The 26,828-nt window shown below is 47.4% G+C and overlaps 1 protein-coding gene across 4 annotated transcripts in view; it reads right to left on the bottom strand.

Moving 5' to 3' along the window:
* The window catches only part of utrn (utrophin), a 171,244-nt gene that overhangs the window by 53,693 nt on the left and 90,723 nt on the right, over positions 1-26,828 (bottom strand). For 3 of the 4 annotated variants that reach the window (XR_003974299.1, XM_030345001.1, XM_030345000.1), the window contains exons 55-59: positions 14,640-14,812; positions 11,943-12,099; positions 2,960-3,089; positions 971-1,239; positions 8-154 (exon numbers count right to left, since the gene is read on the bottom strand). Coding sequence is in view for 3 of the 4 variants with exons in the window: in XM_030345001.1 (XP_030200861.1) it covers positions 44-154; positions 971-1,239; positions 2,960-3,089; positions 11,943-12,099; positions 14,640-14,812 (840 nt within the window). In the remaining variant the exon portion in view is untranslated. Of the gene's footprint in view, positions 1-7; positions 155-970; positions 1,240-2,959; positions 3,090-11,942; positions 12,100-14,639; positions 14,813-26,828 lie in introns of those variants that run through there. The other variant, XM_030345002.1, reaches the window with a different exon arrangement.

The following is a 26,828-nucleotide window of genomic DNA, read 5'->3' on the forward strand; positions in this document are numbered from 1 at the left end:
GGTGTACCTGTAGGAGCTTCCAGCGCATGTTGAGCTGGTCGAGCTAGCGGGAGGCGGTGGAGGACAGCTGCACGTCTAGCGGGGTGAGGTCAGCTGACAGCTCGTTGACCACGTGCACGTCCTGCCTCAAAGGGGCCACCTCCTCCTGGAAGGCCTTGATGGGGGGGGGGGGGGGAACAGCCGGTTGTCATGGTGATTACCCACTCCATTAGTTTCAGTTATAGACACTTGACGGAAATGTCATCCGTTTTATTAGACAAACGGCTGGGAAGTGGCGAGGGGAGCGCAGCATCTGCTAAATGACTGAATAAATGTTAATGGGAATCTTTGGGGCGAAGGGAGATCGTTAGATGGTTCCAACCATCTCTGCCGTCGGGGGGTTGTGTTTGGTTACTACCAGCCTGAGCGATGATGAACCAGCCCCGAGTGGACAGGACGTACCATCATAGTTGAGGTGATTGGTGAAACGCTGAGGCCGGTAATAAGGGCTCCAATTAGCTTTCCCATCTGTGCTATGTTCAGCGTCTATGTAGACAATTTCTCCTCAGAGATGAATCCAAAGGATGTCAGCCGGTAATGGTCGAATAAAAGGTATGTCGGTGAATATATGGAAACAAAATAAATTGCTCATACCAGATTTAGATCTATAAGCATGTTTAAGAATGCTTCTACCACTGATACTGATATTGTATACTTTTTTTGGGTCTCCATAGCTAAACTAAACCTCTTAGTTGAACTAAAACGAATCAACTAAGAGGTAGGTGGTTGGATCTATCAATCAAACATCAGGGAGGACGCTCCCTGTACTGATGTGATGTCCCCCCAGGGCAGGGTTTGGAAACGGGTTGGAATTGGCCAATCCATCAACATCACACCTGGTGACCGAAGACAGGTGGCTCTTACAAGAAAAAAATAAATATTCTGAATTGGGTCAAACGTGAGGCGGTTTCGGATCAAGAGCGCCCCTTACGGTGGTCCTCTCGATGTGGTCCTGCAGGGAGTCGATGAGCAGGTCCCCCACAGGCTGCCAGCCCTCCTTGGCCTCCTCGGCGCGGGTCAGCCGCAGGTCCAGCTGGTCCATGGAGCTCTGCAGCTCCTGCAGCCGCTCCAGGGCGCGCTCCACCTGGCTCTGCCAGCCGCCCACGTGGCCCGTCAGCCGCTCCCAGCGCTCCCGCACCTCGCCCGTCTGCTTGCGGATGGCCCGGGCCACGCCGCGGGCCTTCTCCTCGGGGGTGAGGTCTGGTTGGGGGGGGGGGGAGGGGGGGGGGGGGGACATGCAGGTCAGCGATTTAGCACGAGGAGAATACAAGAGTTAATGTCAATGCAGCAGAGGAGAGAGAGGAGAATTGGCTGCTGTTTTATTGATCGCTTTGGGGGTTGATATGTGGATGGGGGGGTTCACCCCCATAGAGGGAGCAGGCGGCCACAGCACAGCGGCCATGGATCGACCCCCATGTCGGGAGATAACACCAAGGTTACTGGCTGGGCTATAGCTCAAGCTGTGATACAAAGCTGGAAGCACGGAGGCAGGTATTTTTAATTAATCTTTTTTTTTACCCAAATGAAATGGTGCATGGCCTTTGATTGGGACAGAGAGAGAGGGAGAGAGAGAGATAGAGAGAGAGAGAGTTAGAGGGAGAATGCAAGAGCTATAGTGGGAGAGAGCGAGCGAGAGCGAGAGAGAGAGCGAGAGCGAGAGAGATATGAAGTGATGCGATAAGGACCTGATAATTGCCGTAAAGCATTCAGGTGTGTTGAATTCAGAGTGCATGAATAAGTTAAGTGTGGTAGGTGACCAGAGAGAATAATGCAAATAGAGAATGGATTGGCGAATAAACAAACAGGAAGGGGTAAAAGCAGAAAAACGTTTCCAAGGTCAGGGGTTTGAAGTAGAAACGAACGGTGGAGGAACGTGTGTGGACGCGAGGGCTTCCCGGTCCTGAATTGATATCACTGTCTGCAGGACTGTGATTAAAGGAGCCTTCCAGTCTCATACGCCACCGATCCCTTTTCAACTGCCGTTTCTCATGCAAAACAAGAAAACACGTCGGGGAATGTGTGAAGACAAGATAGCGTCCCCCTCTTTGATAAGCCAATATTGAGAGGTATGCAGGAGAATGAGGAGATTAGATAAAGAAACAGCGTGTGTCGTGTTCGTCTGAGGGCAGCGGCGGTGGGCGAGCGAACGGAGGGCCTAAACACACCTGCTCTGATACGCGATCAGCGCCCCCAATCTCCCTCTTATCAATTCTCGCAACGAGACGACGCGGTGATATGACGCATCAAAGATCACATACACCAAGTCAGTCAGTCAGTCTGTCTGTCTGTCTGTCTGCCCCAGTGGTTGGAAGGCCACCACCACCACACCCCCCTGTACACAGTTACCCCCTTGGGCGGGGTTTTAATTATTTACACAGAAAGGGGCTGCTGTTTTGACAGGAAATGAGTTGAATCTACCCAGAAGTCCCCTGCAGCAGGCACCGGGGCCCCGTTGGTCCAGAGATGGAATGCCGAATGAGTGGCTGCCTGTTTAGAAACAAGATGCTTTCTGTCGGGCCGCTGAATCCACTTTCAATATTGGCTCGGAGGTTTGGAGAAGCCTTCAGGGTGGAATGCTCGGGTGCTAATTTGAATGGTGTTTTCATATCCAATGGCAGGGGTGTTTTAATTCTTTCAGAGCGGCCTAACTACCGTGGAAACAATTATGTTTAGAAAATTGTGCTCCATTGATTTGAGTGCCAACTGTCTGTTCGGAAAGCCTATATCCTTGAAATAGTTGCCTGATATTTTTGCTTTTCTATTATGTGGAAAGCAAAGAAATTGTCCAGAAGAATATTGATAGTGTTTCTACAGTAAAAAAAAAAGCGTTCTGTAGCGGTCCTTCAAATATCTCCAAAAACGGCACAGATTGTCTCGTCAGTGTCCATCGCGGCCCGGCCAGGCACCTTCCCATCCTCACCTGTCTTGGGCTGCAGGTTCCTGCGGGGCTCAGCGGGCCCCTCGATGGGCTGGTCGGCCAGGAACATGCGCGCCTGGTCCAGGGTGGTGATCACCAGGTGCTCTCGCTCCTTCAGCTCGGACAGCAGCGCCTGCAGAGAAACAAGGCAACACAGATAGACTCAATGCAGGCCTTAGACTACGACTCAGGAGTCAAGCTCCCGGCTAGTAGACTGACGTCAGTCTGAGTCAGTCAAAGGAGGGGGTTGAATACGGGACCACATAGAACAAGGACGGAGAGAGCGAATCGAGTGGAACAAATAATAGATTGTTTATATCGGCCCCAGTGAGAGTACATTTGTTTGGACGTTTGGTTGTCTCCTGACATTATCGATGCCTGCGCATTGTTTCAAAAAAGCCCTGCTATCGAAAAGCCAATAAGGCAACCTTTCAAGGTATATTAAAAAGGGTACTTTTGATTCATTTGCTGGCGATAAGAGCATGTGTGTTGTTGTTGGGCTTGTGAATGCTGTCAACAAAACCCTCGACCTCGAGTCGAGAGGTAAGAGTGAAAGTCAAAAAAAGGAGAAAGAGAAACGGAGAGAGAGTGAGAGGTTGAGAGGGACTGACACGCAAAGAGGAAAAAGGCAAGAGAAAGTCAAAGAGGGGTGGGCGAAGATGAACAGTAAAATAAACCGTTTCCTCAGGGTCAAAATAAAGCTCCGGAGGACTCTCTCCCGGCTAACCATCATTGAGACGTCTAGTAGTAATTCATAAGCTTCAGGTTCAATTGCAGGCCATCTAACACAGTAGCAGCAACAACTTGTTTTCAATCAACTAGCATCCACACTCTGCTGGCAGAAAGGACCCAACTCTTTCAACACGATCACACACGCTCACTCACAGTCACACGCACACACACGGCGCACTCCTTGAAGTCTTAAAGAGAATAAAGCCCTCCACACACACTCACAGTGTGTGTCCATTGAAGACATGCAGGGTCAATGTCAGCCTCCCCCTGATATTGAATCCTCAGCTGTGTGCCAGTCCACATCTGCCAAGCACGATTGGTCGTGCGGCTCTCTCTCTGGGTGTGTGGCACTCCTAATTATTCCCCTTTTAATATGAACAGCACCATGTCAACGCAGGGGGAGGGTGCGGGGGGGGGGGGGGGGGGGGGGGGGGTAGACGGGGGCAGTCTGGCGCCCACCCGAGTGTGTTATTGCTTCACCATGAGATGATGTAGTCCAGGAGACGCGGCCCGGTCGTGGCTTGATCGTCCAGGGTTCTATTAAAAGGCATTTGGACAGACGTGGGGTTCTGTGAGCAGCACCGGAATTGTGATTGTTTCACTCCCCGTGCGTGCGGCGGCATCGCCCGGAATCGATCAGTGCCTAGGTTTCTACAAACTGCGACCGTTTGGATGCTTGTTATTATATTCCTTCTTTCTCTCCTGCGGGACTCTGTTATTGGGTCCCCGGGCAATGAGCCGACAGACTATTAGCAGTTTGGCAGTATGAGTTGGGAGAACAATTGACGTTCAAGGAAAGCGCTTGAGAGCCAATCAAGGTTATTTGAGCCCTCGACGAGACATGGGTTTTTAAACATGTGTTTCACCTTGAAGGCTTCAGAGTGTATCTCAATCAGGGATGTGATGTATTTCAAAGTGAAAGCGTACTTTAGGTTAAGTCGGAGAGGAGGGGGGGGGGGGGGGGGGGGGGTGGGGGGTGTGCCACTTTGACATTCAGGGTTTCCTGGACGACAGTGACTGGGTGGTAAACCGACTGCCTACCTAAAAAGTGGACCAGGGCAGCAGGGTGCTATAATTGGTTGCCATGTCTCGCCTCTCCGACATGAAAATGTATCCATTTCATAGTACGTTCAGGTGATGATTGCTTGCTTGTCTCGGGGAAGAGAACCGGGACGAGGAGGCAGGAACAGCCTCCCGGGGTAATGAGTTGATTTGGCAGAAGGAAAAAGAGAAAGGCTAAAAAGCACGACACTGATTCCGATTCTCTTTTTGTCATTCTTTAGAGAGTAGACAGAGAGAAGGTCATGCATTTCATTGCTTATCTGTTCTTCTCCTAACGCAATTTCCTTTCTCCTGCCTCCTATGAGCTGTGCACGTCAGTTTCACATTCCCCCGGAGCCTGAAGAATAAGAACGTGACAAGAAGAACAAGGACAAAGGACAAGGAGAATGAATCAGGAGCTTTTGACTAAGGATTTGACAAAGCAATATCCAAAACAAGGGGAAAAAACGTTATCATCTCTATCAGCAGACTGGCCCTATCTATCACCAACGAATGCACATTGAAGAATCCTATTGCAGGCGTTATGTCATGAGAGGAGTATGCCTTACCACGAGGTAATTGAGAGAGTAGAAGCTAATATGGTGTTTCATGACTTTAAAAAAAGGAAAGTATTCTCTGTTGGAGTTGAAAACAAGACAAAAACAGAATCGCTCCCGAGGTGTCATTCTGGCAAAGATTACTCTTAGGCCAACCGCCACAACCATTTCTTTCCCACAATTCCCTCTGGCACACTTGATTGACTCTCCCACCAAGCAGGAATTAAATCACCCTGGCTAATGAATGGTGTGCTTCGATTCAGTGATTTCCTCCCCTACAAAACTAATTTAGAAGGAAATGTAACAGGCAGGTAGCAGTCAAGGGACTAGAAGAAATGGACACTGAGGGATGTGAATATAGGAGGGCTATGAATTATCGAATATAGGAGGACAATGAATTACGGAATATAGGACGTTGGCAGGATGAGAAGGGGTGCTTTAAAAGAAGGAAGACTATAACGAGAGAGGGAGGTGATGGTCGAGATACCTTCATGTAGCAGGATCCAATTTTTTGCAGTATTTGTCCTGAACAAAAGAAACTCTGTTTGCCGTTAAAATTATGCTTAATTCGGATTCACGATCAAGCGTGAATATGTCAAAAGGCAAGAAACTAAATAAATATGTAGATGCAATTTGCAATTCAGCACGGTAAATTATTTATTATTATATTTAACACATTTCCATGAAGGGATCTCTTCGTACAATCATCCAAGGAAATGGCGAGGATGCAGAAACCATTAGTGGGCTTTAGCAATGGCTAGAGTAATTATAAGTTGGACTCTACTGAAACATTAAGCACCGTGCAGCAAATATATTCCATTTCCAGAACCATAATAGTGGCGCTCGATAGACGGACACTTTGCCCTCAGGTAATGGAAAGGGAGCTACAATCATGTCACACATTGAACCTTTTCACCACACTCAAAATGTAGATTTCTCCTGCGTAGCGCGCCATTCAACTCCATTAGCTCAATTTCAGCCAGCTGAACATGGGCACGTTGTTTAAGTTGTGTGAGTCACAAACGTTTATTTTCCATTTAGCGTTCGCAACCCATCTGATTTATTTCTCCCCGTTCTAGGATACCTCAGAGTAGGCATGTGGGCGTTGGGGATCGAACCCAGAACATTACGGCTGGGAGTCAAACATCTTTGTGAGTGACACGCAGATGTCGGCCATGTCCCTTAGAGATGCTGAATGAGGCCGGTGCTCATGACTTAGGAACAGGATTGTCCAGTGGTTTGGGTAACGATCGGAAGGTTCTGGTTTTGATCCCCAATGTGCGCAAGAGGCCTAACCGCTGCCCACTGCTCCTAAATCCTATGTATCCATATTAACTGTAAGTCGCTTCGTCTGGAAAAAGTGTCTACTAAATGACTAGAGTACAGATAGAAGTCCCTACATGTCCCCCACTCTGCATGTTAGATCAACACTTCAGAGTCCAGCAACCGTTCCAGAAACATCTTACAAAAAAAAAATCTTTCAGGACGATTAAGGCAATCCCAGGACACATGGGGCCTTCCCTGTCGAAATGGGGGGCAAGGCAGAAAATATCAAAAATGATATCACAAAATATGTGTATAGCTTTAAGAGAAAAGTAAACCCTTCCATTCTTTTTTTCAAACCAATCAGTTTTCCTGAGAGGGATTGAGCCTGGGCTGTGGTAACAGACCAAGGGAGATTGCTCACTTGATCTTTCCACCCTCATTCTACACATCTCCTCAAAAGCTCCTTTTAACCAGCCCACATGAGAAGACCTATGGATCTTTTCCTGAGGGACTCTGCAGGCCCGCAATGAGACAAGATGGGATTATGGAGCAAATCCAAATGCTTATTATTCCACTTACTCCACCTTAAGAACTTGCTTGTTTGTTACTCGTGGTAGGCAGCTGATCTTGTTGGCTAGACACGACTCGAGTGTGAGTGTGAGTGTGTGTGTGTGTGTGTGTGGCTCCTGGTAGCAGAGCAAGGAGTCTTATCTCTGCACGCGTTGTGCTGTCGGGAGGATAAGTGCCGAAGATAGCATCGCAAAACTTCAATTTTGTCGTTTAAACAGTATCGTTCAAAGGAAAATGCATAACACTATCAAAAATCACTCTTTTTAAATACCAAAGGATGTTTATAATAAAAGGGCTCTATATAATAGTGTTAAGAATGTTTCGCAAATACCTGTGAGAACGAAGGTTGACATTAAAAAGCTTGATGATTGTCAGTTTTAAATCAACATGTTCTTGTGGCAGGCATTGGGATCAGGTTGGTGCACTACAAGAAGCCTATTAGGTACCATTTGTGAGGTGCAATAAAAGCTAATTGTTTTTATCCTAACTTCTTTTGAGCCAAACCAGCCAAGGCTTGAGGCTTTTTCAAAATATGAATAAACTCAAAAATAAGCTCCCTGAAGTCCAGGAAAAAAACAGTTGCCTTCAAAAAAGCATAGTACAGCTAAATAAAACAAACACATCTGCATATCCTGCACAAAGGAGAATAATTGTTACCATGAAATACCCTAAAAATATCCCCAAATGTCCCCCCCTCTAAAGAATACTGCAAATTGGGCATAAATATTATAATTTAGTGAAAATTAATGTTTCAGAAGAGAAAAGTGGCCTAGAAGCATGTTTCCCTCCAAAATTTATTTTCCCCTCATGATCCGTCTTCTTCAGCTACCGATTGTGCTAATCAATCACCTTGACACGTGACTAAAGTGGTTTAACGTGCTCATTTGGAGTGTTAGCAGCTCTCTTTGCAAGGTGATTATGTGAGCTTAGCATGTAGATTGCCTCAACAGGTAGCGCATGGTTAGCTTGGTCGAGCAGAGCCTATGGCAAAGATCAGCAGTCAGTAACAAGTTTTATACTATAATACTGAGATGCAGAATCCAAAAACAGTTACCGTGCTTTTCTGGATGCTCATCATTTTCTAAGTAATGGGTTGGCCCTCTCATTCCACCATGACCACTTGGTTGGCTGCCATCGTAGACAAAATGGCAACAGATGCCGAAAGATAAAATAGTCATTACAGTGCCCACGAGCACCCTGTCCCCTGTCCTATCGTCTCATCCTAAAGGCGGTTAATTGAATACAGCTGATGATGGATGGGTTTATTCCGTTTGGGCGCTGGCACTGGCCTTTCATTGGATAATTGAAGGTTGCGATTAATAAAAGACACTGTGACCATATCAGCGGACGGAATCGCAGATGTAAATCGATTTTGTGCGTGAGGGCAAGGGGATCAGACAGGTTAAATGTAACCTCGGACGAACAAAGCTCATCAAAGGAAAGCACTTTTGTGTATTAAACTATTGAATACTTTCAGCAAAAGTGCATAAATGCTATTCAAATTGAGAGAGAAAGTTAAAATAACTTTTCTAAAATATATTTTTAGTTTATTCTGCGGCCGGAAATAACTCCCCTCTAGCTTAATCCATCAACATCCCAACCACTTTTCATCTCCCAATCCCTTCGTCATCCTCCATTGACTACTTCCTGTCTGCCACCATATTGTTCAGATTGCCACTTTGTCACTGCTGCCTTGACGCTCACACACAGGCCAACCCCATCTCCCCTCTGCCGAGGTATGTGGCTTAGCCTAGCACTCTCACCTTTCCAAAGACTTTGGAAAGGTGACCTGCTAGCCTTGCTTACAGCTAGTGGTTTTCATAGAATACAAACATTTCTCGTATAGTTCAGATCCGTTGCCTATGTACCTCAGAACCACTAGCTGTTATCACAGCTAGTGGTTCTGCTTTGGCCCTCGTCGATCTCAGGGTCATTTCCTGCCTACGCAGAGAAAGAGTTGGAATGCATAGATGCTTCAAGATCCAAATGGTGAATAAAAGAGGCTGAAAACCTTTCCAATAATTCACCATGTCTCTGCTTTCATGGGGCGAGGAAGAGGAACATATATATATATACACACATACATATATAAAAGAGAGACAGAGACACAGACAGACAGACAGAGACACAGACAGACAGACAGACAGACAGACAGACAGAGACACTGACACAGACACAGACACAGAGACAGACAGACAGACAGACAGACAGACAGACAGACAGACAGACAGACAGACAGACAGACAGCGGAAGCTGCGACAGCCCAAAGGAACAGAACCCCGGATAAGAGACAGGACCAGGGGTGAGGAGCGGAGGGAGGCTGGGGAGAATGCACCGGAAGGGGCCCCATTATCTCGTGGGTGGCTTCACATTGCCTCTACTAATGGAGCCTGTCTGACCGGCTAGGCTGAGGCTGCCTTCCTTCCACTCCCATCAGGGGAGGTGGACATGAACACACCAAGGACACACCATCCCCGTCACCCCCTCCAGGCCCCTACACCTCTGAGGATGGAGTTTCAGCAATCACTAGAGATCCATCGTGTGGATTTTTGAATTTGGAAAAATGACACGCGCCACACCACTCCCGTCCTCAAAAGCAAACATCAATACATGAATGCATGCCCCGACAAGCCTTTCCAGCGCTGGCATTGCCTTTTCCAGGGCCTACATCTAAAAGGCTGTGCGCACAGCCAGCAGCTCATCCGAGTATAAGTGCACAAGCAGTAGGGGTGGGGATCGAGAACCGGTTCGTACTCAGAACCGGCTCCAACTAACCAATTCCCTCAGAATTCTACGCCTCCAACGTTATCGATTCTTCTTAACGATTCCGCACCACGTTTTCCGGTTTACTCGAAATTTTGCGTTGCGGTACATTCCTTGCGTCACTCTCTCTGCGACGACCCTGTGCGCCGACGACCGAAGTTCAAACAACAAGGCAGCATCATGGAGAGGAGGAAGCGATCCAAAGTCTGGCTCCATTTCACCAAACGCGATGAAAATGCTGCCGTGTCTAATCAGTGCAATGCTGTAATATGGTGTAAGGGTGCAAATACCAGCAAAAAGCTAAAACGTTTGTCTACCCAGCATGGAATTAAGTCAAGTGCCAAGAATGCCATGTGTTCAAAAGCCTGCGTACGAGTCAAACAGGCTCCACTATGTCCTCCGTTGACGACGGTTATGTTCACAATCACATTAAATATCCTGCATTAGCAGCACACTGTCGCCTTGCAACTACAAGCAGCATGCACAGTTTTTATAGTAGCAGTGTAGTAGTTTTTATTAATAATGCCGACCTATACAAATTTCATGCATTTTAGATGATAGCTCTTAGGCAGCTGGCCCCTTGACATAGGCTCAAGTTACCCCTTTCATGCTAGCTGCTCAGGGTCCAGGAGCTAGGTGGAATGAGGAGAAGATGCACGTATGTCACCGGGCAGTGACCAAGTTCGTTGTGAAAGGCTTACATCCTTACGTATGTTCACTGTTTCGTTTACCTTTTATATCCCTTTCTAGAAAAGGAGTTTGGTTTGAGATTACAGTTAAGCTTAAAGTTTCTCAAGTTAAATCATCAATATGTATATAAAGGTTTATCTAGGCCTACATGATTATTTCTAAAGTGGACTTGTGTATGTCCACTGTTACTTCATTTACAGTATCCTTTTTAAGAAAAGGAGTGTTAAATCATAATTTAGCATGTTCAATTGTTAAATGTCTTCCAGTTTTTTTATTACTTATTTATGGTATCAGTCTAATTTATTTAGACTATATTTTCTTTCTACTCTATATCCTGTCATGGTGTTGTTCAGAATGTAGAAAATAAAAGTTACTTTTGGTGCAGAAGACTGTGTAGAACTCCTTTTTTGCCACTCAATGAACTACTCAGGAATCGGTAAGAGAATTGATAAGGAATGGGATCGGTAGGCAGAATCGACAATGGCATTGATATTGATAATAACTTATCAATTCCCACCCCTAACAAGCACACACTTGTCCTGAGTGACGTTTACGTGTAACCAGTGTTGTGAACTGTTGCTGCGTTTTATCCTGAGGGAGGAAAAATGATATCGGGGCTTCCACCACTGAACCTGCCCATGAACACACCTTCATAATAACCACTGCTTACTGGTGTCATAAATAGTTGGCCCTTTGAGACTGTAATGGTGATTAAGGGCTATACAAATAAAATTGAATTGAATTACCAGGAATAACAGGGTCTGGCTGCCGGTGGATTCACTGCAAAGGATTGAAGTGACTGAAAGGTAGGTAGAAGCCGAGCGCATTGGTGCCAGAGACCGCTAGGATTTGAGGCGAAGGAAGGCGTAATATAAAATGGCGGGTGGGAACAGGGATACCACCCCTGTGCTATTGACTCCGGTCATGCTGACAACTGCGTGGTGGTAGTCTCGACATCCATCACGAGTGGCAGCTGGTGGTTTCCCGCTGATGGGTGAGCGCGTGGGCATGATGTTCGGTGTTGCACAGGGGTAGCTTAAAGTGTCAATCCTCATGAATATATCGGCGCTGAGGCGAAGAGTGTTCCTCTTATATCGACAGATAGAAGCACTTTTTAACGATGGAATATTTTTAAAAAAAATAGGACGGTTGAAATATATTTCTATAACTCTTGGAAGGGTTTTCGAATGCCTTTTCTGAAAGAGTAAGAATGACACCAAAAATAGACTTTGAATAGAGCTTGAATATTATATAAAATAACTGGAAACGTGGAAATGTAGTGTATATAAAAACGACAAAAAATGTACAAATCCCTGAAAGCAAATGACCCCAACCAATCAGAGGACAGCCCAGGCATGGGCACGTACCGTGCAGTGGTTCTGCTGCTGCAGCAGGGTGGGCACGTCCCCCCCGATGGGCATCTGCTTGGCCAGGTCCTCGTCCTTGGCACAGATCCAGCGCCACAGCTCCTCCAGCAGGCCCAGCAGGCGGGACCACCGCTCAGCACTGGCCTCCAGGTGGGCCCTGTGAGGGGTCAGAGGTCAGAGGAGGTCAGGAAGGGAGGAGGGCGGTCTTGAGAGTGAGGATACCGGCAATTAAGAACTTCCCAGACTTCATCAGTGCAAAGCAAAAACATAAACGATCCACAATGTTAGTGCTCTTTGCCAACTTTCCTATTGGCATGGTTCCTGTATGTGTAGTCCTTCCTTTTACATTGAATCCCATTACAGCTGACTAATTGGAGCGTAGAGTGAAACAAATCGGACTGTAGCCCTCAAGTCGGTGATCTCTCTCAGAAACATTACGGAAACACCCACATACACTCACTCACACCGACTAAACTCTCAGTATTCCCCAATAAGTTAGCACGTGCCTTGTCCCCTGTGCCATTGGAAAGGTCAAACAGCTCTAACTGGTCTCTGTCCGCGTCTGTGTTTTATAACATGGTATGGTCCCCAGGGGCGGCGGCGGCGTGAGTTGTGGTTATGCGCAAGGAGTAGGTGCCGTCATAAGCACTCTGCTCCCGTTTGTGTTGATGCTCTCTTTTGGGGATAATGCATGTGAACATTGTACGCAGAGAGCCTCAATTGCTGCTCTGCGTGTTTGTGTTAATTAAACATGCAATGTAATTAGAGGGTAATGGGCCAGAGGCAATCAACTCGCCTCACACAACACAAATATAGACCATGCGCACACACAAACACACACACACACACACACACACACACACACACACTCCAAATAAGCCCTTTCTATTCATAAACTGCTATCAAATAGCGAGACGAAATATGCATCAACGCTAACTCATATTTGAGCTGGATCCATTACAGAAAGGATCAAAGTATTTCCTCGCTATGAATAGCAGGAGCCGAGGATTTGTTCAAATGTATATCCATGGCGCCGGTGATCGACCCACTGTGTCAGAAACCATGCCCTTTATCTCCTCACAAACACAGACGGGGGTGGCAGCCAGACCGCAGGACGTCTGCCCTCCTGTGTTTAATATTCAGCCGCTCTACAGTCATCCAGCACCACTCCGCGGAATTGATTTGTCAATTTCCATTGCTATCTGCTACAAACATCCCAATCCTGTCAGCCTCTCGCCTTTCTGACACCGCACACACACACACACACACACACACAGACGGACGGACGGACGGACGGACGGACGGACAGACAGACAGACAGACAGACAGACAGACAGACAGACAGACATACAAAAGCTTGACAGATACACATACACAGAAAAAGACAGACACACACATACACACTGACACACAGACACACACGCACACACACACAAAGACAAATCATTTTCTCTTTTCGTTTAAGCCAGGCGAGGTGGCCCCGGTCCCTTGGAAGTTATGTGAGCCAGCCTTGTCTCCCCCGACTCTGCCGTCCTTTATCTTGTCAGTCCCCTGCCAGGGAGGCATCAGGCCACTGTAGGTTAATGTAGATGTCTGGAGGCCATCCCCCGGGAAGAGCACAGCCACAGCTACAGGGACTACGGTAACCACTGAGTGTTATGACATACTAAGGAGTAACCTTGGGGAGGGGGGGGGGGAACGAGCTACACTACTCCAACGTATAGGCTTGGGTTCTTGCGATCAACATAAACAAATTAAAAGTTTATTCTTATTCTTTGTGTTTTTTGGAGGTTTGCAAACCCACTTTGTGCCTACAACCCCCTACTGTATCACTGTGTGTAGATACGTGCGTTCTTAACGCCCTGGCTAGATCAGGCAATTAGGCATTGAGTCGCCTTACTCAGCCGTGAGGAAACGCTCAGACTCTAATCAATGAGAGCTGCTTCACTGAGTCCGTCTGAAGCACAACAGACGCTAAGCAACATGCTAATTTTTAACTTTTGATAAACTTTTTTACAAGTTTATTTCTACGCTTGTGGACGCGTCTCCCTATATATAAACGTGTTTTTGAGGAAAGTACATTTTGAATTTCAATCAATCCTAGATTAGTATATTTGGCCCGAGGAGACTAGTTATATGGGGACATAACTACAACCCTGTGTCCCTCCTCAGACTGTGCACCTCTCGTTTATTTCATATTTTCTCCCTACTGTAAATTTGCAATCACGGACAAGGTGCAGTTGAGGTAGAGATATTAAAGGAGCTGTACGACATTGTAAAAGGCATTGTATACACAAGGACAGTTAAAGAAAGACTCAATTTGGAGGATAATTGGAGGTCATTGGAACTTGAGGGGAGTTTGTTTGGAACATCGGCAATGACTAAACATGAACCGTAAGAACCGTTTCCGGTGGAGTAGGTCGTATGGAGATGTGAAGCAACGTGTACCTCTCAGGTAAGGCAAAAGTCAGTTAGTGCCTTTAAAAGCCATTCTTGTGTTCACATAATAAAAACACAGCCTGCAGAATGACACATGGGCGACCATCAACAAACCTTAATCACATCCCAGCTTGGACGTGGGTGCTGCTTGTGACCCAGGGTGGGGTGGTGAAGTGACTAGGTGCTGCTACTGACCATCAGTTGTGTGATGTGGAGCAGTGACTGGGTGGTCTGGTGCGGTGACTGGGTGCTACTGACCGGATGTTGGCCGACTTGGTCTTGAGGTCGCTCCAGCGGTGGTTCATGTCGTCCAGGCGGTGCTGGAGGAACACCGCCTCCTCCGAGCTGCCCAGGGCCTTGACCATCTTGGACTTGTTCCCCTCCACGCTGCGGTAGATGTCGTTGTGGGCATCGATCTCAGCCTGGATGTCCTGAAAACAGACGAGACACCGTTTTTTAAAAGATATTACTTTACTAATCCCAAATGGGAAATTGGGGAATTTCTTTGGGGGGCAACATTCGGTCAAGGTCGATGGGATTCTGAGGAGAGACGTTTAGCCCTTATTTTCTGGACGAGTCATTGATGCAGTGGCAGACCCGGATATGCCTTGAGGGCCTCTGCTATTCTTCACGCTTCTATATTTTTTTCGCCCCGTGTGTAAAGTAGTGATACTAGTGCAATGTCCTTTCTGGCCTTTATCCAAAAAGACACCAAACAAAACAAAGTAAGACGGACCGAGATTCTGGTCCTTCAATTTTTTCCCGGCACCGTCTCTTATCAGACGAAAATCACCCCTATAGCATCTGTCGACATAACAACTCTGTCCCAGGTACCACCAGTGGCGAAGGTGATGGAAAAAACTGTCTGTCTCTCTGTGTGTGTGTGTGTGTGTGTGTGTGTGTGTGTGTGTGTGTGTGTGTGTGTGTGTGTGTGTGTGTGTGTGTGTGTGTGTGTGTGTGTGATACAAGGGGAGGACTGACACAACAGAGAATTCAGTCAAACGGTTTATTTTTAGAACACAAAAACTCTCTTTCTCCCAATGCTGCTGTGCTGAGGCTTGCTTGTAGTTATTTTGACACTACACTCTCCTCAAAAACCCTAGAAAATATCTGAAGATAGTGGGCTAGCCAAAGTGTCTGCACAAGGAAGTCTCACGGTCCAAATGAATTAAGAAAAAGTGTTCGAGGCTCTGGATTTCAGCCAGTTATTGTTGGACTAATTATAGGCAATCAGTGATTGTACTTGATTATCGGAAAATGTTACGAAAACAATGTTTTAAGAAACGCAAAGTCAGTTTTCATTACAAAATAACATTGGCTCACATTGTCTCCCTCTTTATGAAAAGGGCTTTGTTGTCGCAGTCGGCCATATAAGTTAAAACACAAGTGCATGTACAACCGCACCTGGCCAGTGCAGATGAAAAATTGGGAGAAAAGGGTTCAAAGTGTCATTTTTTTTTTGTTCATTTATTCCCTAAAGGCATAAAATTAGGAAGGCTGCCCAGCAAATCTAAATCGTAATATTATTTATTAACAAAGGAACATCGATTTTCCTTTGAGGGCGACCATCGCCCAGCTCGCCCTCAGTTACCGCCTACATGAGCTATACCTCTAGCCGGCCCCGATTGAGGCATCAGTTAGGGCACACAGCAGTTGGCAGATGGGCTATGTGTTCAGTGTAAGCACCAGTGTTCGAGTGCTGTACTTGGCAAAAGAACCAGTCGCCAGTGGCTATCTGAGGCTGAGCTAAACGGGGGATCAAGTAGTCCAGCAGTCACATGCTGACCACTCCAAACAAATCAAATGGTACGCAAAGGTCAAACAAGCCAGAGACACACAGGATGGGTGGGGGGGAGGGATCGATATATAGCCAGAGAGTGAGCACTGAGAGAACGAGCGAGTGGGTAAAAAAAAAAAATCGTACCACACACACACACACACACACACACACGACAGGTAGTAGTGGCTGCTCAGACCCTTTTACAATGCTAGCATGTGCACAAGCACACAAACTAGCATGCGTCTGTTACAGTTTGGCATATAGGCCAACGTCTGACTACTAACGTCATGTCTTCCTTTATCCCCAACTCAGCTCTGATACAATGTGACAAATGGGAAGGTGACGTCTGGAGACATGAATCACTGACTGTCTCCCTCACTCAGACACACACCGGGACGCACGTCAACGGGCTAACCAAATCATGTCAGAAAAATACAAAGCGGCCCCACCAGAACATTGAGGAATTCAGGACAGCTTAGAGACACAAACAAACAATTACCCTAATTTCTGTATAATCTACTGGAGACGCAAAAGGCAGAGAGACCGGAACTAGCATATCACAGCCACAAACACACACGCACACACACAGAAACAAGCACAGAGAGCAAGAAGGGTAACAAGGTTAGAGTCAGGTAGCGACAGGAATTCAAATGAATCCTATATGCACTATACAATGGCAATAAGCAGCGCGACCTTCAGCACTATGAATGTTAACCCTTTCAGAAGCGTCCGCCTCTCTGCGAGGTCCCTTCACAACTTTTCTCTTCACTCAATTACAGTGTGACCTGGGCTAAAGAAAAATTATTTTTGCAGCATCACAATGCTTGCAACTATTGAAAGGTTAAGTTTCTTTCTCCGATAAGTCACCATTTCAATGACATCAAAGTTCTCATCCGTAAGTACATGAAGCACGGCAAAATCCCACAAGGGACCACATACACACAGAAACACACATTCACTCCTCCTTTTACATCTATGTTATGGTGGTGTTTGTGTGTGCATGGGTGCGCACTAGATACAATCCCAGACTCCCATTGGGCATTTCCGTGGTCGGATCTACCTGTTCAAACTTCTGCAGCACCTCCTGCAGGCCCAAGTTCAAGCCTATCATGTTGCAACACACGCTTCGGCCCCTCCCACGCCCAACGGCGATCACCACATCCCCTCCTCCGAGGGCTCGCCGGTCGGAGGGCACCGGGGGGTCGGGGAGTGGGACGGCGGGGTCCTCCAGTGGTCCGGGTCCTGACCCGGACAGTCCGGCTCCGGGCTCGATCGCTCTGTGGATCCTCTGCAGGCGGGCTGCGAGCCTCCTGGGTCGGGGGGACCTGCGGAGCGGAGCGGGGCGCCTGGGAGGGTTTGGGGCGCGACGGACGACAGCGGTCCAGGTAATGATCCTCGGTGAGGCGCCGCGCAGCCCTCAGAAAGCCCTTGGCAGCGCTGTTGCGGGGGCACGCCGGTGTGTGCTCGCCTGATCCGGCCACATGACAGAAACATCCTCTTCAGACCCACGGCGGTAGCAGTAGCAGCAGCAGCAGCAGCGGCGCCGGCGGCAGAAGCGGTTGCCAGGGCGGAGAGGAGCCGTTAGCCCGTGGTCATGCCTCACAGCTGGGTCAGAGAAGGATAGAGAGAGAGAGAGAGAGAGCCCAGGTGGTGGTGCTCCTCCAAGGCCAGCAACAAAGTCAGTGAGGCTGGGCGTGGAATCGCTGGGGTCTTGGGCGGAGGTCCGGCGAGGGAGATAACGGCTCCAGGTCCTTAGGGAGGACTGGTTGATGTAAACCGGTGGTGGGGCCAGAGGAAAAGCCTTTCCTCTCTGAACTCACTTCAGCCCCTATCTCTCTTTAGTTCCCCCCCCACACACTTTAGTTCCCCCCCCTCAGGGCATGAACGAGCTGCCTTAACTTTCTCCGTTATGGTCCAACTTTGGGTTCGAGAGCAAACGCATTTGTTCTAAATTACTTATGAAAAGCAGGAATCCAGAGGCATGAACACTGACCCACTTCAGTTTAAGAGGTTAAACAGCAGCGCAGGGCAAGCCACATGGTGAGTCCTCGCGCTCCTTGGAGGTAAAGCCGGCCCCACACAGCTCCGAGTGAGACAGAGCAGCTACAGTCTCTGGCCTTTCACTAACCTTACCGGCCCAGGCCCCACCCAAGGAACTCCTCGTTCCAACCCCAGCCTCCTTCTCTCACACCCTCCTAATCATCGCCACAACAGGGCCTTTGTGCACACTTTGTGAAACCGGCCCACCCTTCAGATGTTCTGGTTTGGGGTCCACGCTTCCAAACGAGTTCCCTGGAGAACTCTTCTTCTTCTTCTTCTATGGTCTTGGGGGCCTCAGGGCCTGTCAGGACCTCTGTGGGTCCCAAGGCCTCTGCTTCAGCTACTCCGTTCCACGCAGAGGTAAGAGAGCAAACGGAAGAGGTGAAAGTGTAATCGTCTTTCCTTCTCTTCCCCGTCAGGCTCGAGTCAAAGGGAACTGGTTTCAGTGTCTTTCCGTCTCTTTGGTCTACTTCTCCTCTTTCTTCCTCTCGGGGGAACGACGGGTCGCCACCGAGACCTCCGGGCTCCCTCTTCCCTCCTCCGCTGCTCTCCACTCACTGGCTCGTTCACTCGTTCACACAGCTGTTTATTATTTAATCAGAATCCACCCTTTGCAACCCCTCCAACCCGCCGGACCCCTCCACCGCTCAGCAGTGTCTCCCCTCCCTCTCGCTCTCCCTTCCTCTCTACCTCTCTCGGCCTTCACTCACTCTCTAAACTATGTTGACACACACACACACACACACACACCCACTTCCTGCCGCCTTGAGAGAGAAAGAGGGAGGGCTGGGGGGGGTTGGTGGGTTAGGGGCAAGAGGTGGGAAGAGGAGGCGTGCGAACAAAAAAGCGCTTTCTACTCCAGATTGGGGAGGGATGGCATCGGGAATCGGTAAGGAGCCGATGTGGAAAGGGAGGAGTGAGAGGAGGTTAGAAGGATCACGCACTTGAAGAAGTGGCCTTCAGTGTGAAGGAAGCACAAAGCGGGAAGCATTGAGCGTTTAAGAAGCTGTAGAGCTGAAGCATTAACAAAAGGTACAAACCCACCCCCACCACATACACCTGTGTGTGTGTGTTTGTGTGTGTGTGAGTCTTTGGCTTGTGTGAGTGAGTGAGTGAGTGAGTAAGTGTGTTTGTGTGTGTGAGTGAGTGAGTATGTTTGTGTGTGTGGGGTGTGTGAGTGAGTGAGTAAGGCACTGAGTGGGTGGGTGAGGCAGTGAGTAAGTGGGTTTGTGTGCATCTAGACATTGAACAGAAGGACAGACATGTGGTGCGCATCAAAGACCAGATATTAGATGGCAGTCAAGGTAGGGGGTGTGTGTGCGTGTGTGTGTATATGTGGCGGTGCGGGGGATAACGTAATGTTGCATATTCATAAGCGGCGGGCTTTGAAGTGTGCTTAGCTAATTAAAATATTTACATACGCCGCTATGCAGCGCTTTTGATGCGCGCCAACACGGATATTCGCTGTTTGAGTGCTCTTCAGCGCGGCACGTGAAAACATTTCAAGTAACTGGTGGGAATTAGCATGTAGCGAACGCGAGCGCACAACCACCGATGCCGCCTTTGAGGATCCTTCCACGCCTTCCAGAGAAAAGACAGCTCCGGCTCGTGATGTGTTAAACTCAAATGCATCTCAACACACTGCCAGACGCTTGTTATTGTGAGGTAGAAAACACACACACACACACACACACTAACACACACACACACACACACAAACAGAAGCACAGCACAACAGAAAGTAAATTAGTAAGGAACCACAGAAGATTAGGACCATTATGGGGAGAGCATGAACGCAGCAGGGAACTGTCCCTGAGGCGGTGAGTGCCGGAGGGAGAGAGAGAGAAAGGACAACATATGAAGGATAAAGGCTCATGAGACACTGGAGTCGGCAGGAAGCAGAATGATGGGGAAAAAGGCCTGGGGGAGGCATTTTGTACATAAAAATAGGAGTTTGAATAGTGAGAGAATGGTCGAACACTGAATAGAGTGAAACGGGAAACTAGGGAGCGATAGCGATGTTAATAATTGCGTGGGGTTTGCTTGGGCTAAGGCAAATCTGTCTGCAACACCCTGGATTGGGGTAGGAATGAAAGAGAGACGGAGAGAAAGACGGACACAGAATAGCCAGGACTGAGAGAGAGAATATGGAGCTGAAATACTGTCCGGCAACACACTGACTGAAACACACAAACAGGAGCACAAAGGATTTCATTACACGAAAAGCAATATAGAAATAAACCTCAATGAATTCACAATAAAGCCTGCTAAATACAGGGATATGAGAAAGAGGAAAAGAAAACGAGAGTTCGAGCAGAGGAATAGCCAGACTCAACCAGGCTTCATTTTATTGTTTCTTATACTTGACGATAAACAGCGCACAGAGAATTAAAAGAGGAACTTAGTTCTCTCTACAGTTATCGAGCTATTGTTTTATCTTGTTTGCAAGAACCTTTTGAGTAGCCTGTCCAAAAGTACACAAGTCAACAACTGAGGGCAGACAATGGGGCCAGTGTGATGAGAAAAGGCAACACTGCTCTCCTCAGGAACTAAACATCATTGGGAGACAAGGCATACACACACACTGTGTGTGTATGGCATACACACAGTGTGTGTGTATGCCTTGTGTGTGTGTAGGTGTATGCCTCTGTACAACTCTAGTTGTACAGAATGTGCTGCAGACGAGGTCAGCTTGTCTGTGTGTCACACAGACAAGCTGACCTCGTCTGCAGCACATTCTGTACAACTAGAGTGACAGATGGCAACACTCTCAGAAAGATTCCCCATCAACAATGAGGTCACTTCCTGTGGTCCAGGTTATCGCTGGCACACCTCTTCCTGTTTGTAGCGCCCTGCCCGAGAGATGTCAGCCCAGATCAGCGACTTCATGTTTATACATGGTGTGTGTGTCTGTTTATCTCTCTCTCTTGGAGGGAGGGGGAGAGAGGGAGAGGGAGAGAGAGAGAGAGTTTCTGTGTGTGTGTTTTTCTGTGTGTGAGTGAGTGAGTGTGTGTTTCTGTGTGTGTGTGTATATGTTTGTTTTTCTGTGTGTGTGTTTTTCTGTGTGTGTGTGTTTTTCTGTGTGTGTGTGTGTGTGTGTGTGTGTGTGTGTGTGTGTGTGTGTGTGTGTGTGTGTGTGTGTGTGTGTGTGTTAGTTTTTCTCTGTGTTTGTGTGTGGAGTTGGTCTTGATCTACTTACTAACTGCAAGAACATTGCAAATCTGTACGACCAGCCATGGTGTGTGGAGCACCTTGTTTCTCTGTGTTACAAGGCTACAGAAACCGTTATCAAATCGATACGCAAATCCCTATTGAGTCCCAATTAAATGTGCAATTTGCCGCTTGCATCAGAGCGCACACTGTAGGCTAATACAGTGCATTTGTTCAACAACAGCCGTTAACAAAGACACACATGATCTGATGGGATGTGAGCACAACAAACTCAGCAATAAACGACAATATAGATACAGGTTGAACGGTCGGCAAGGCAGAGCAATGAAGAGGTATGCTCGGACAGGTGATGGAGAGCCATGTCGAGAAAGGTGTTATTAGTGGTGGTTGCCCACACTGAAATACACCCGCCTGCACAAACGGACGCAAAGGCTCGGCGATTCAGGGAAGACGCACACGGCGTCCTCGAAAGCTATGTGTACAGAGGATTTGCCAGGATTTGCCATCTGATAAGGTTGGCAGCCTGTGAATAATGTATTTAATCAAGCGTGGGTGGATACGAGATCACCAGAGGACTGCCGGAATCGGAAGCCACTACCGAAAAAGTCCTGAAGCGCCGCCCAAAAAACAAAAACGCAAGGAGCTGGAGCCGCCAACTGCTCGACATGATGGGCTCCGTGATGTGATTGAGGGATCCGCACGCCGCTGTCGGAGCTCCTCACTCCGGGGCCTTGATCATCTCATTCCAGACGGAGCCGGTTAGGTCCAGGTAAAAAAAATTATAAGATGAGAGGATGCAAAATATTCAAGTAAAGGTTGCAGCTAAGAAAAAAAGAAAAAAGACAAAGCCAGTCAAAGTCTGAGTGGCTATACAATACTGAGTCTATACAATAATGTGCTAAAACAGGAGAATCGACACACACATAATCCCCCCCACACACACGTACAACCCCAAACCTTCAAACACACACATAAACACAACCCCGAACTCTGGGACATACACACACGGACACACAAACACACGGTTCAATAGCAGCAGCCTCTGTCCTCCGTAATCAGCAAGCTTTAAGAAACTGACCAATCGCTCCCTTTAACAACATCCCCCGACAGCTGATCTAGAATGATCTGACACCCATGACGTTCTTGAAATAATGGGTGGGACGTGGGGTCAAAGGTTGAATGAAAAAAAAGGCAGAATGTTAACATTGCGTGCAACCACTCGATGATTGACCCTCGGTGACAACGAAAAGCAACGGAAGGCTGTCCATGGGTAGACAGATCAACTGCTCAAAACGGGGAAGATTGGAATCGATCAGGGACTTGTTGCACTGTTGGTTCCAATAATGATCAATTGATCATGGTGGACCCTTTGTAGTCTGTAAGCCGCTTAGGAGATAACCATAAGTAAATCAGTGTGTGTGTGTGTGTCTATGTGTCGGTGTGTGTGACTGTGCGTGTGTCTGTGTCTGTGGGTGTCTCTGTGACTGTGTTTGTGTGCATGCTAGGAGATGATGATATGCCTTCGTTTAATCCAGCGTTCAAAGCCAAAAACGTGCCCCCCCCCCCCCCCAGAGTGGGGGGCTGTCTTCTTTCCACTTCACTACGTCCTTCTAAAACGCCCCGCTTCAAGTGCTCTGCCTCCGGGGGGTGGGCAAGGCTAATCTCACAAAGCGCAGTTGGGGGTCCGACGCTCTGTCGGAGAGACGCTACGACAGACCCCTTGTGACGCCCGCGATAGAAAGGGCGGGAGCCTGTGGGACCAATTAGCATCATGCCAACACAAACTGGCATCGGCGCTTATAAATAACGACGTTGGCGGTAACGGAAAGGGAGCTGAAGTCAGGAATTAAAACGTCGGTCCTTTAGAATGAGCTGAAGTCACAAAGTCAAGATTTCAAAATCTTGACTTTGTATGGCAAAAAGTTATGTCCCCATCCGTTTCTGCCCGTGTATGATGCATGCGTGCACATGTGCGCGCATACACACACGCACACGCACGCACACGCACACACACGCACTCTCACCCTGGAGCAGGCCATTTCGGCCCGTCATCATAAGAGAATATGGTGTGAGTCTAGCCTAGGCCCGGAGCGCGTGGTTACAGACACAATCTGGGGCTGGGAGATAAACGAGCGGACGGAGGCAGTGAAAGACAAATTAGAACATGCTTAGAGGGATTGAACAGAGCAGTGAAGAGGAGAACGGAGGTCGAGGCACGGGGGATGGAGCACAACGGGTCACTGCCGTGAAGAAACGGCACAAGAGTGGAAGAGAAGGCCTTGTGTGCAGCGGAACATTCTTGCTTCCTTCAGAAAAGAAACCCAAAAGGAGGAATTTGGGTCGTTATCAAAATGGTCTGCCATTATTGGTCCAATGATTAGAGTTGTTTGCTTTGAGTAAGAATCGGGATAATAGATAAAGGGATGGCTGAGTTGGAAAATGGCAATTTCTATACCCACCTCTTGAGGAAACATTCCATGAGGAGTTTCTAAATCTCAAACTTGGAGAGAGGTTTCAAATGGCGGCAGGTTGACGCTGATGTTGTGAAGGATTAAAAGAAAAAAATATATGTTAACTTGTGTTCACCGTATTATAACCAACAAAACACTTGACCCTTCCCCAGACGCGGGCATCATCTTCACAATTTGAGTCTCCGTAACCTCGATTTCTAAACCAAATCATCGGAAGTAGACATTTATTTCTCAGAGAATTTTTTTCTAACAAATAGCTGCGCTACATTGTCGACCATGTGACGCAAATTGGAAACGAGTTACCTTCAGATAACAAAGACCACTGAAAAAAAATCTTGACCAAGATGAAAAGGAACGGATATTAACCCATTCCTCTCAGGATTTCAAAACAGCTTTTCAACCGCAGCCTAGAGCTTGCGGTTAGCGTCTCTCTCTCCTATGACGCCTGTGCCTTCACAGAGAGGCAGCCTTACGGGGCACACACTGTTCTGATGGCAAAGCTGCTTTCACCGTGGCCTCTCCGAGCCCACTGAACATGCTGAACAGGCAGGCAGCCAGAATCTACATCCCAAACAGAACACATTACTCACCGCAGTCATACCTTAAGACACCAAAATGAAACAGCAGAATTAATAGGCCTGTAGCCGGAATAAATTACAGATGATGAAACTCCAGGAATTAGGGAAAAATTTGAAGCTGATTTGACAGTCGCTAACTATTATCCAAATTGGGTCGAATTGAAGACTAAACGGTTGCCGTGTGACTTGCGGAGTAAGGGGGGTTACGATGCCAAAGCGAGCTGCGATGAAGCAATCAGACGCCTGGATGGGTTTTTGACATGACATAAATTGTAACCGGCTATCTTGCTGTATATTCCCTGGTAAGAACCGGAGTGTACCATTGACCCTGTGTTCTCCTTCACATGGCTTATATAAGTGAAACTGAACCTTATAGGACATTGTGAATAGACGCATAAAATGCCTTTTTGAGGCTTGTCACACTGTGAATGTGAACCTTCACTGTGGCTTATCAATCAACTGTACGGTCCTGTGTGAGCTTTGAGATCATAGGCTTTGGCCGAGCAGAGCAGACGATTGCAAAGTACACGTTACCTTGAATGGTACGGTGTCGACTGGATTGTATAAGGCAGATACAGCTGAATGCTGGCGTTGTTCGACCTCCCACATTACACAACCGAGAGGCCTCAGCGCTTCTGTACGTGAAATGCAAAAACCTATTGAAACAGTTATTGTACATTGACTTTTATTTTAGTTAAGGTTTTGTTTTTAAATCTCTGGATATTTGAGAACAAAGTGCGTTACGACAAGGGTAGGTCATGAATTAGGGAGAAGGTCAGCTTTCCGAAAGGAAACATAATTGCTTTCCAAACATAGTGGAAAGGGCCGTATGTCCATGAAGTAAATTATAAGAGGTTAAACAGGAGGTCATGCTAAAGTAATGAAGAGCAAGTTCACTGTAATATTTACGATTTTGCAGCATGTTTATCTTTCATCATGACTGATGACTTAGTTGTGCACCCCAATGAATGTTAAATAAGGGCCCAAGTTAGTCACTGGAGGGTGTAGATGGCTCATTAAAGAGGGAGAAATAATTAACGTTCCTGATACTTCGGTAGCATGTTTATCCAATTCATAAATCACACCTGGGTTGGGTGGTGAACCGTTGCCATATGGCACGAGGAAAAACAAAACAAAACAAGGTCTAGTCTTTTTTTCTTTTGCAATCACCTGGCAATCCAGACAGGGCTTCCAGGAGCATAAACACCAACTGCCGGTGCCAAAAAAGGGTGGACATGAACACCAGATTAGACAGAGGCAGTGACATGACATAGTCCCTCGGTGTGCGTGCGCGTGCCGTGAATGTATTAAAGCTTTAATGTTTGCCTGCTAAACAGTGTCATTCTATAGATTTCCTAACAAATGCAGAAAATGTACCTTTTATTTTATTTGTATTTTTTTCAAGGTCGCTTTTCTTCTCCACATCCTACATGTCCTTCCCCCCCTGATAATCGACCCTGTTCCTCATTCTATCACTACTCAACGAGCTTCAATCTCGTCCTCCTCCCGTTGTTCCTTTATTGCCCAGGGAGAATGAAGTGATCAGAAAGAGCTACAGGTCGCCCTCCCTCTGACACCCCCTCCCCATCTCCTTAACAACGATCTGATGGATCAACATATAACTTCCTGGATGTTTATAGCAGCAGGGGGCTGCCTGGGCCCACGCAGCGATACCATGGTCTCCGCTCCTCAGGCAGCAACAGCCTTTCCTCATTCTGCCGGCTACCTTGTTGCTTGTCTCCATCCATCTGTTTCTTCCGCTACCATTGGCCAACATTTTAGATCCCGCTGCCTAGACACAATGTTCACTGACTGCCTGATTGTTATCTTGGCGTTTGCATGCAGTGAAGCGAGAACTGATTGGAGGACAAAGGCCTGTTTTTTTTCGAAGAAAGGCTTAAGAATGGATCTAAGAAAGGCTTCAATTACAAAGTGATCACGGCGTGTACCGTGAAGCCGATTGCAGTTATGTTTTTTTTATCAGGATTTTCATCAAGAAGTATGATTACTATTGATCCCCTTCGTAGCTTAGCGTAGACAAAAAATAAAGGTATTTCTTCCATAAACTCTTATGGTTCTAAACCTCTAAAGTTGCATGACTCCCCTTTCCTCAGAAGAACGCTGGAAAGGGCTGGAAAAAATATCTCTCCAATTAAATATCTGTACTTTGAATTTATTGAGCATTTCAAAATGCGCGAAACAGCGCCTCTAAATCTTAAATACTGAATACGTGGTAAAACACGACATTGCACACTGTATGTCTGTGAGGAAGCCAGCCCGAGATGGCATCCCTTGGTGAAAAAAAAGAAGAAGGATTAACCAATCAGGTGAGGCTACCGTCGTGACACTGCCCTCCTGTGATTAGTCAGCAGGGTGCCAGGCTTCACACCAATCAAATCAAAGCATC

The sequence above is a fragment of the Gadus morhua genome, chromosome 21 (assembly GCF_902167405.1).
Source record: "Gadus morhua chromosome 21, gadMor3.0, whole genome shotgun sequence".
NCBI classification, from domain to species: Eukaryota; Metazoa; Chordata; class Actinopteri; order Gadiformes; family Gadidae; genus Gadus; species Gadus morhua.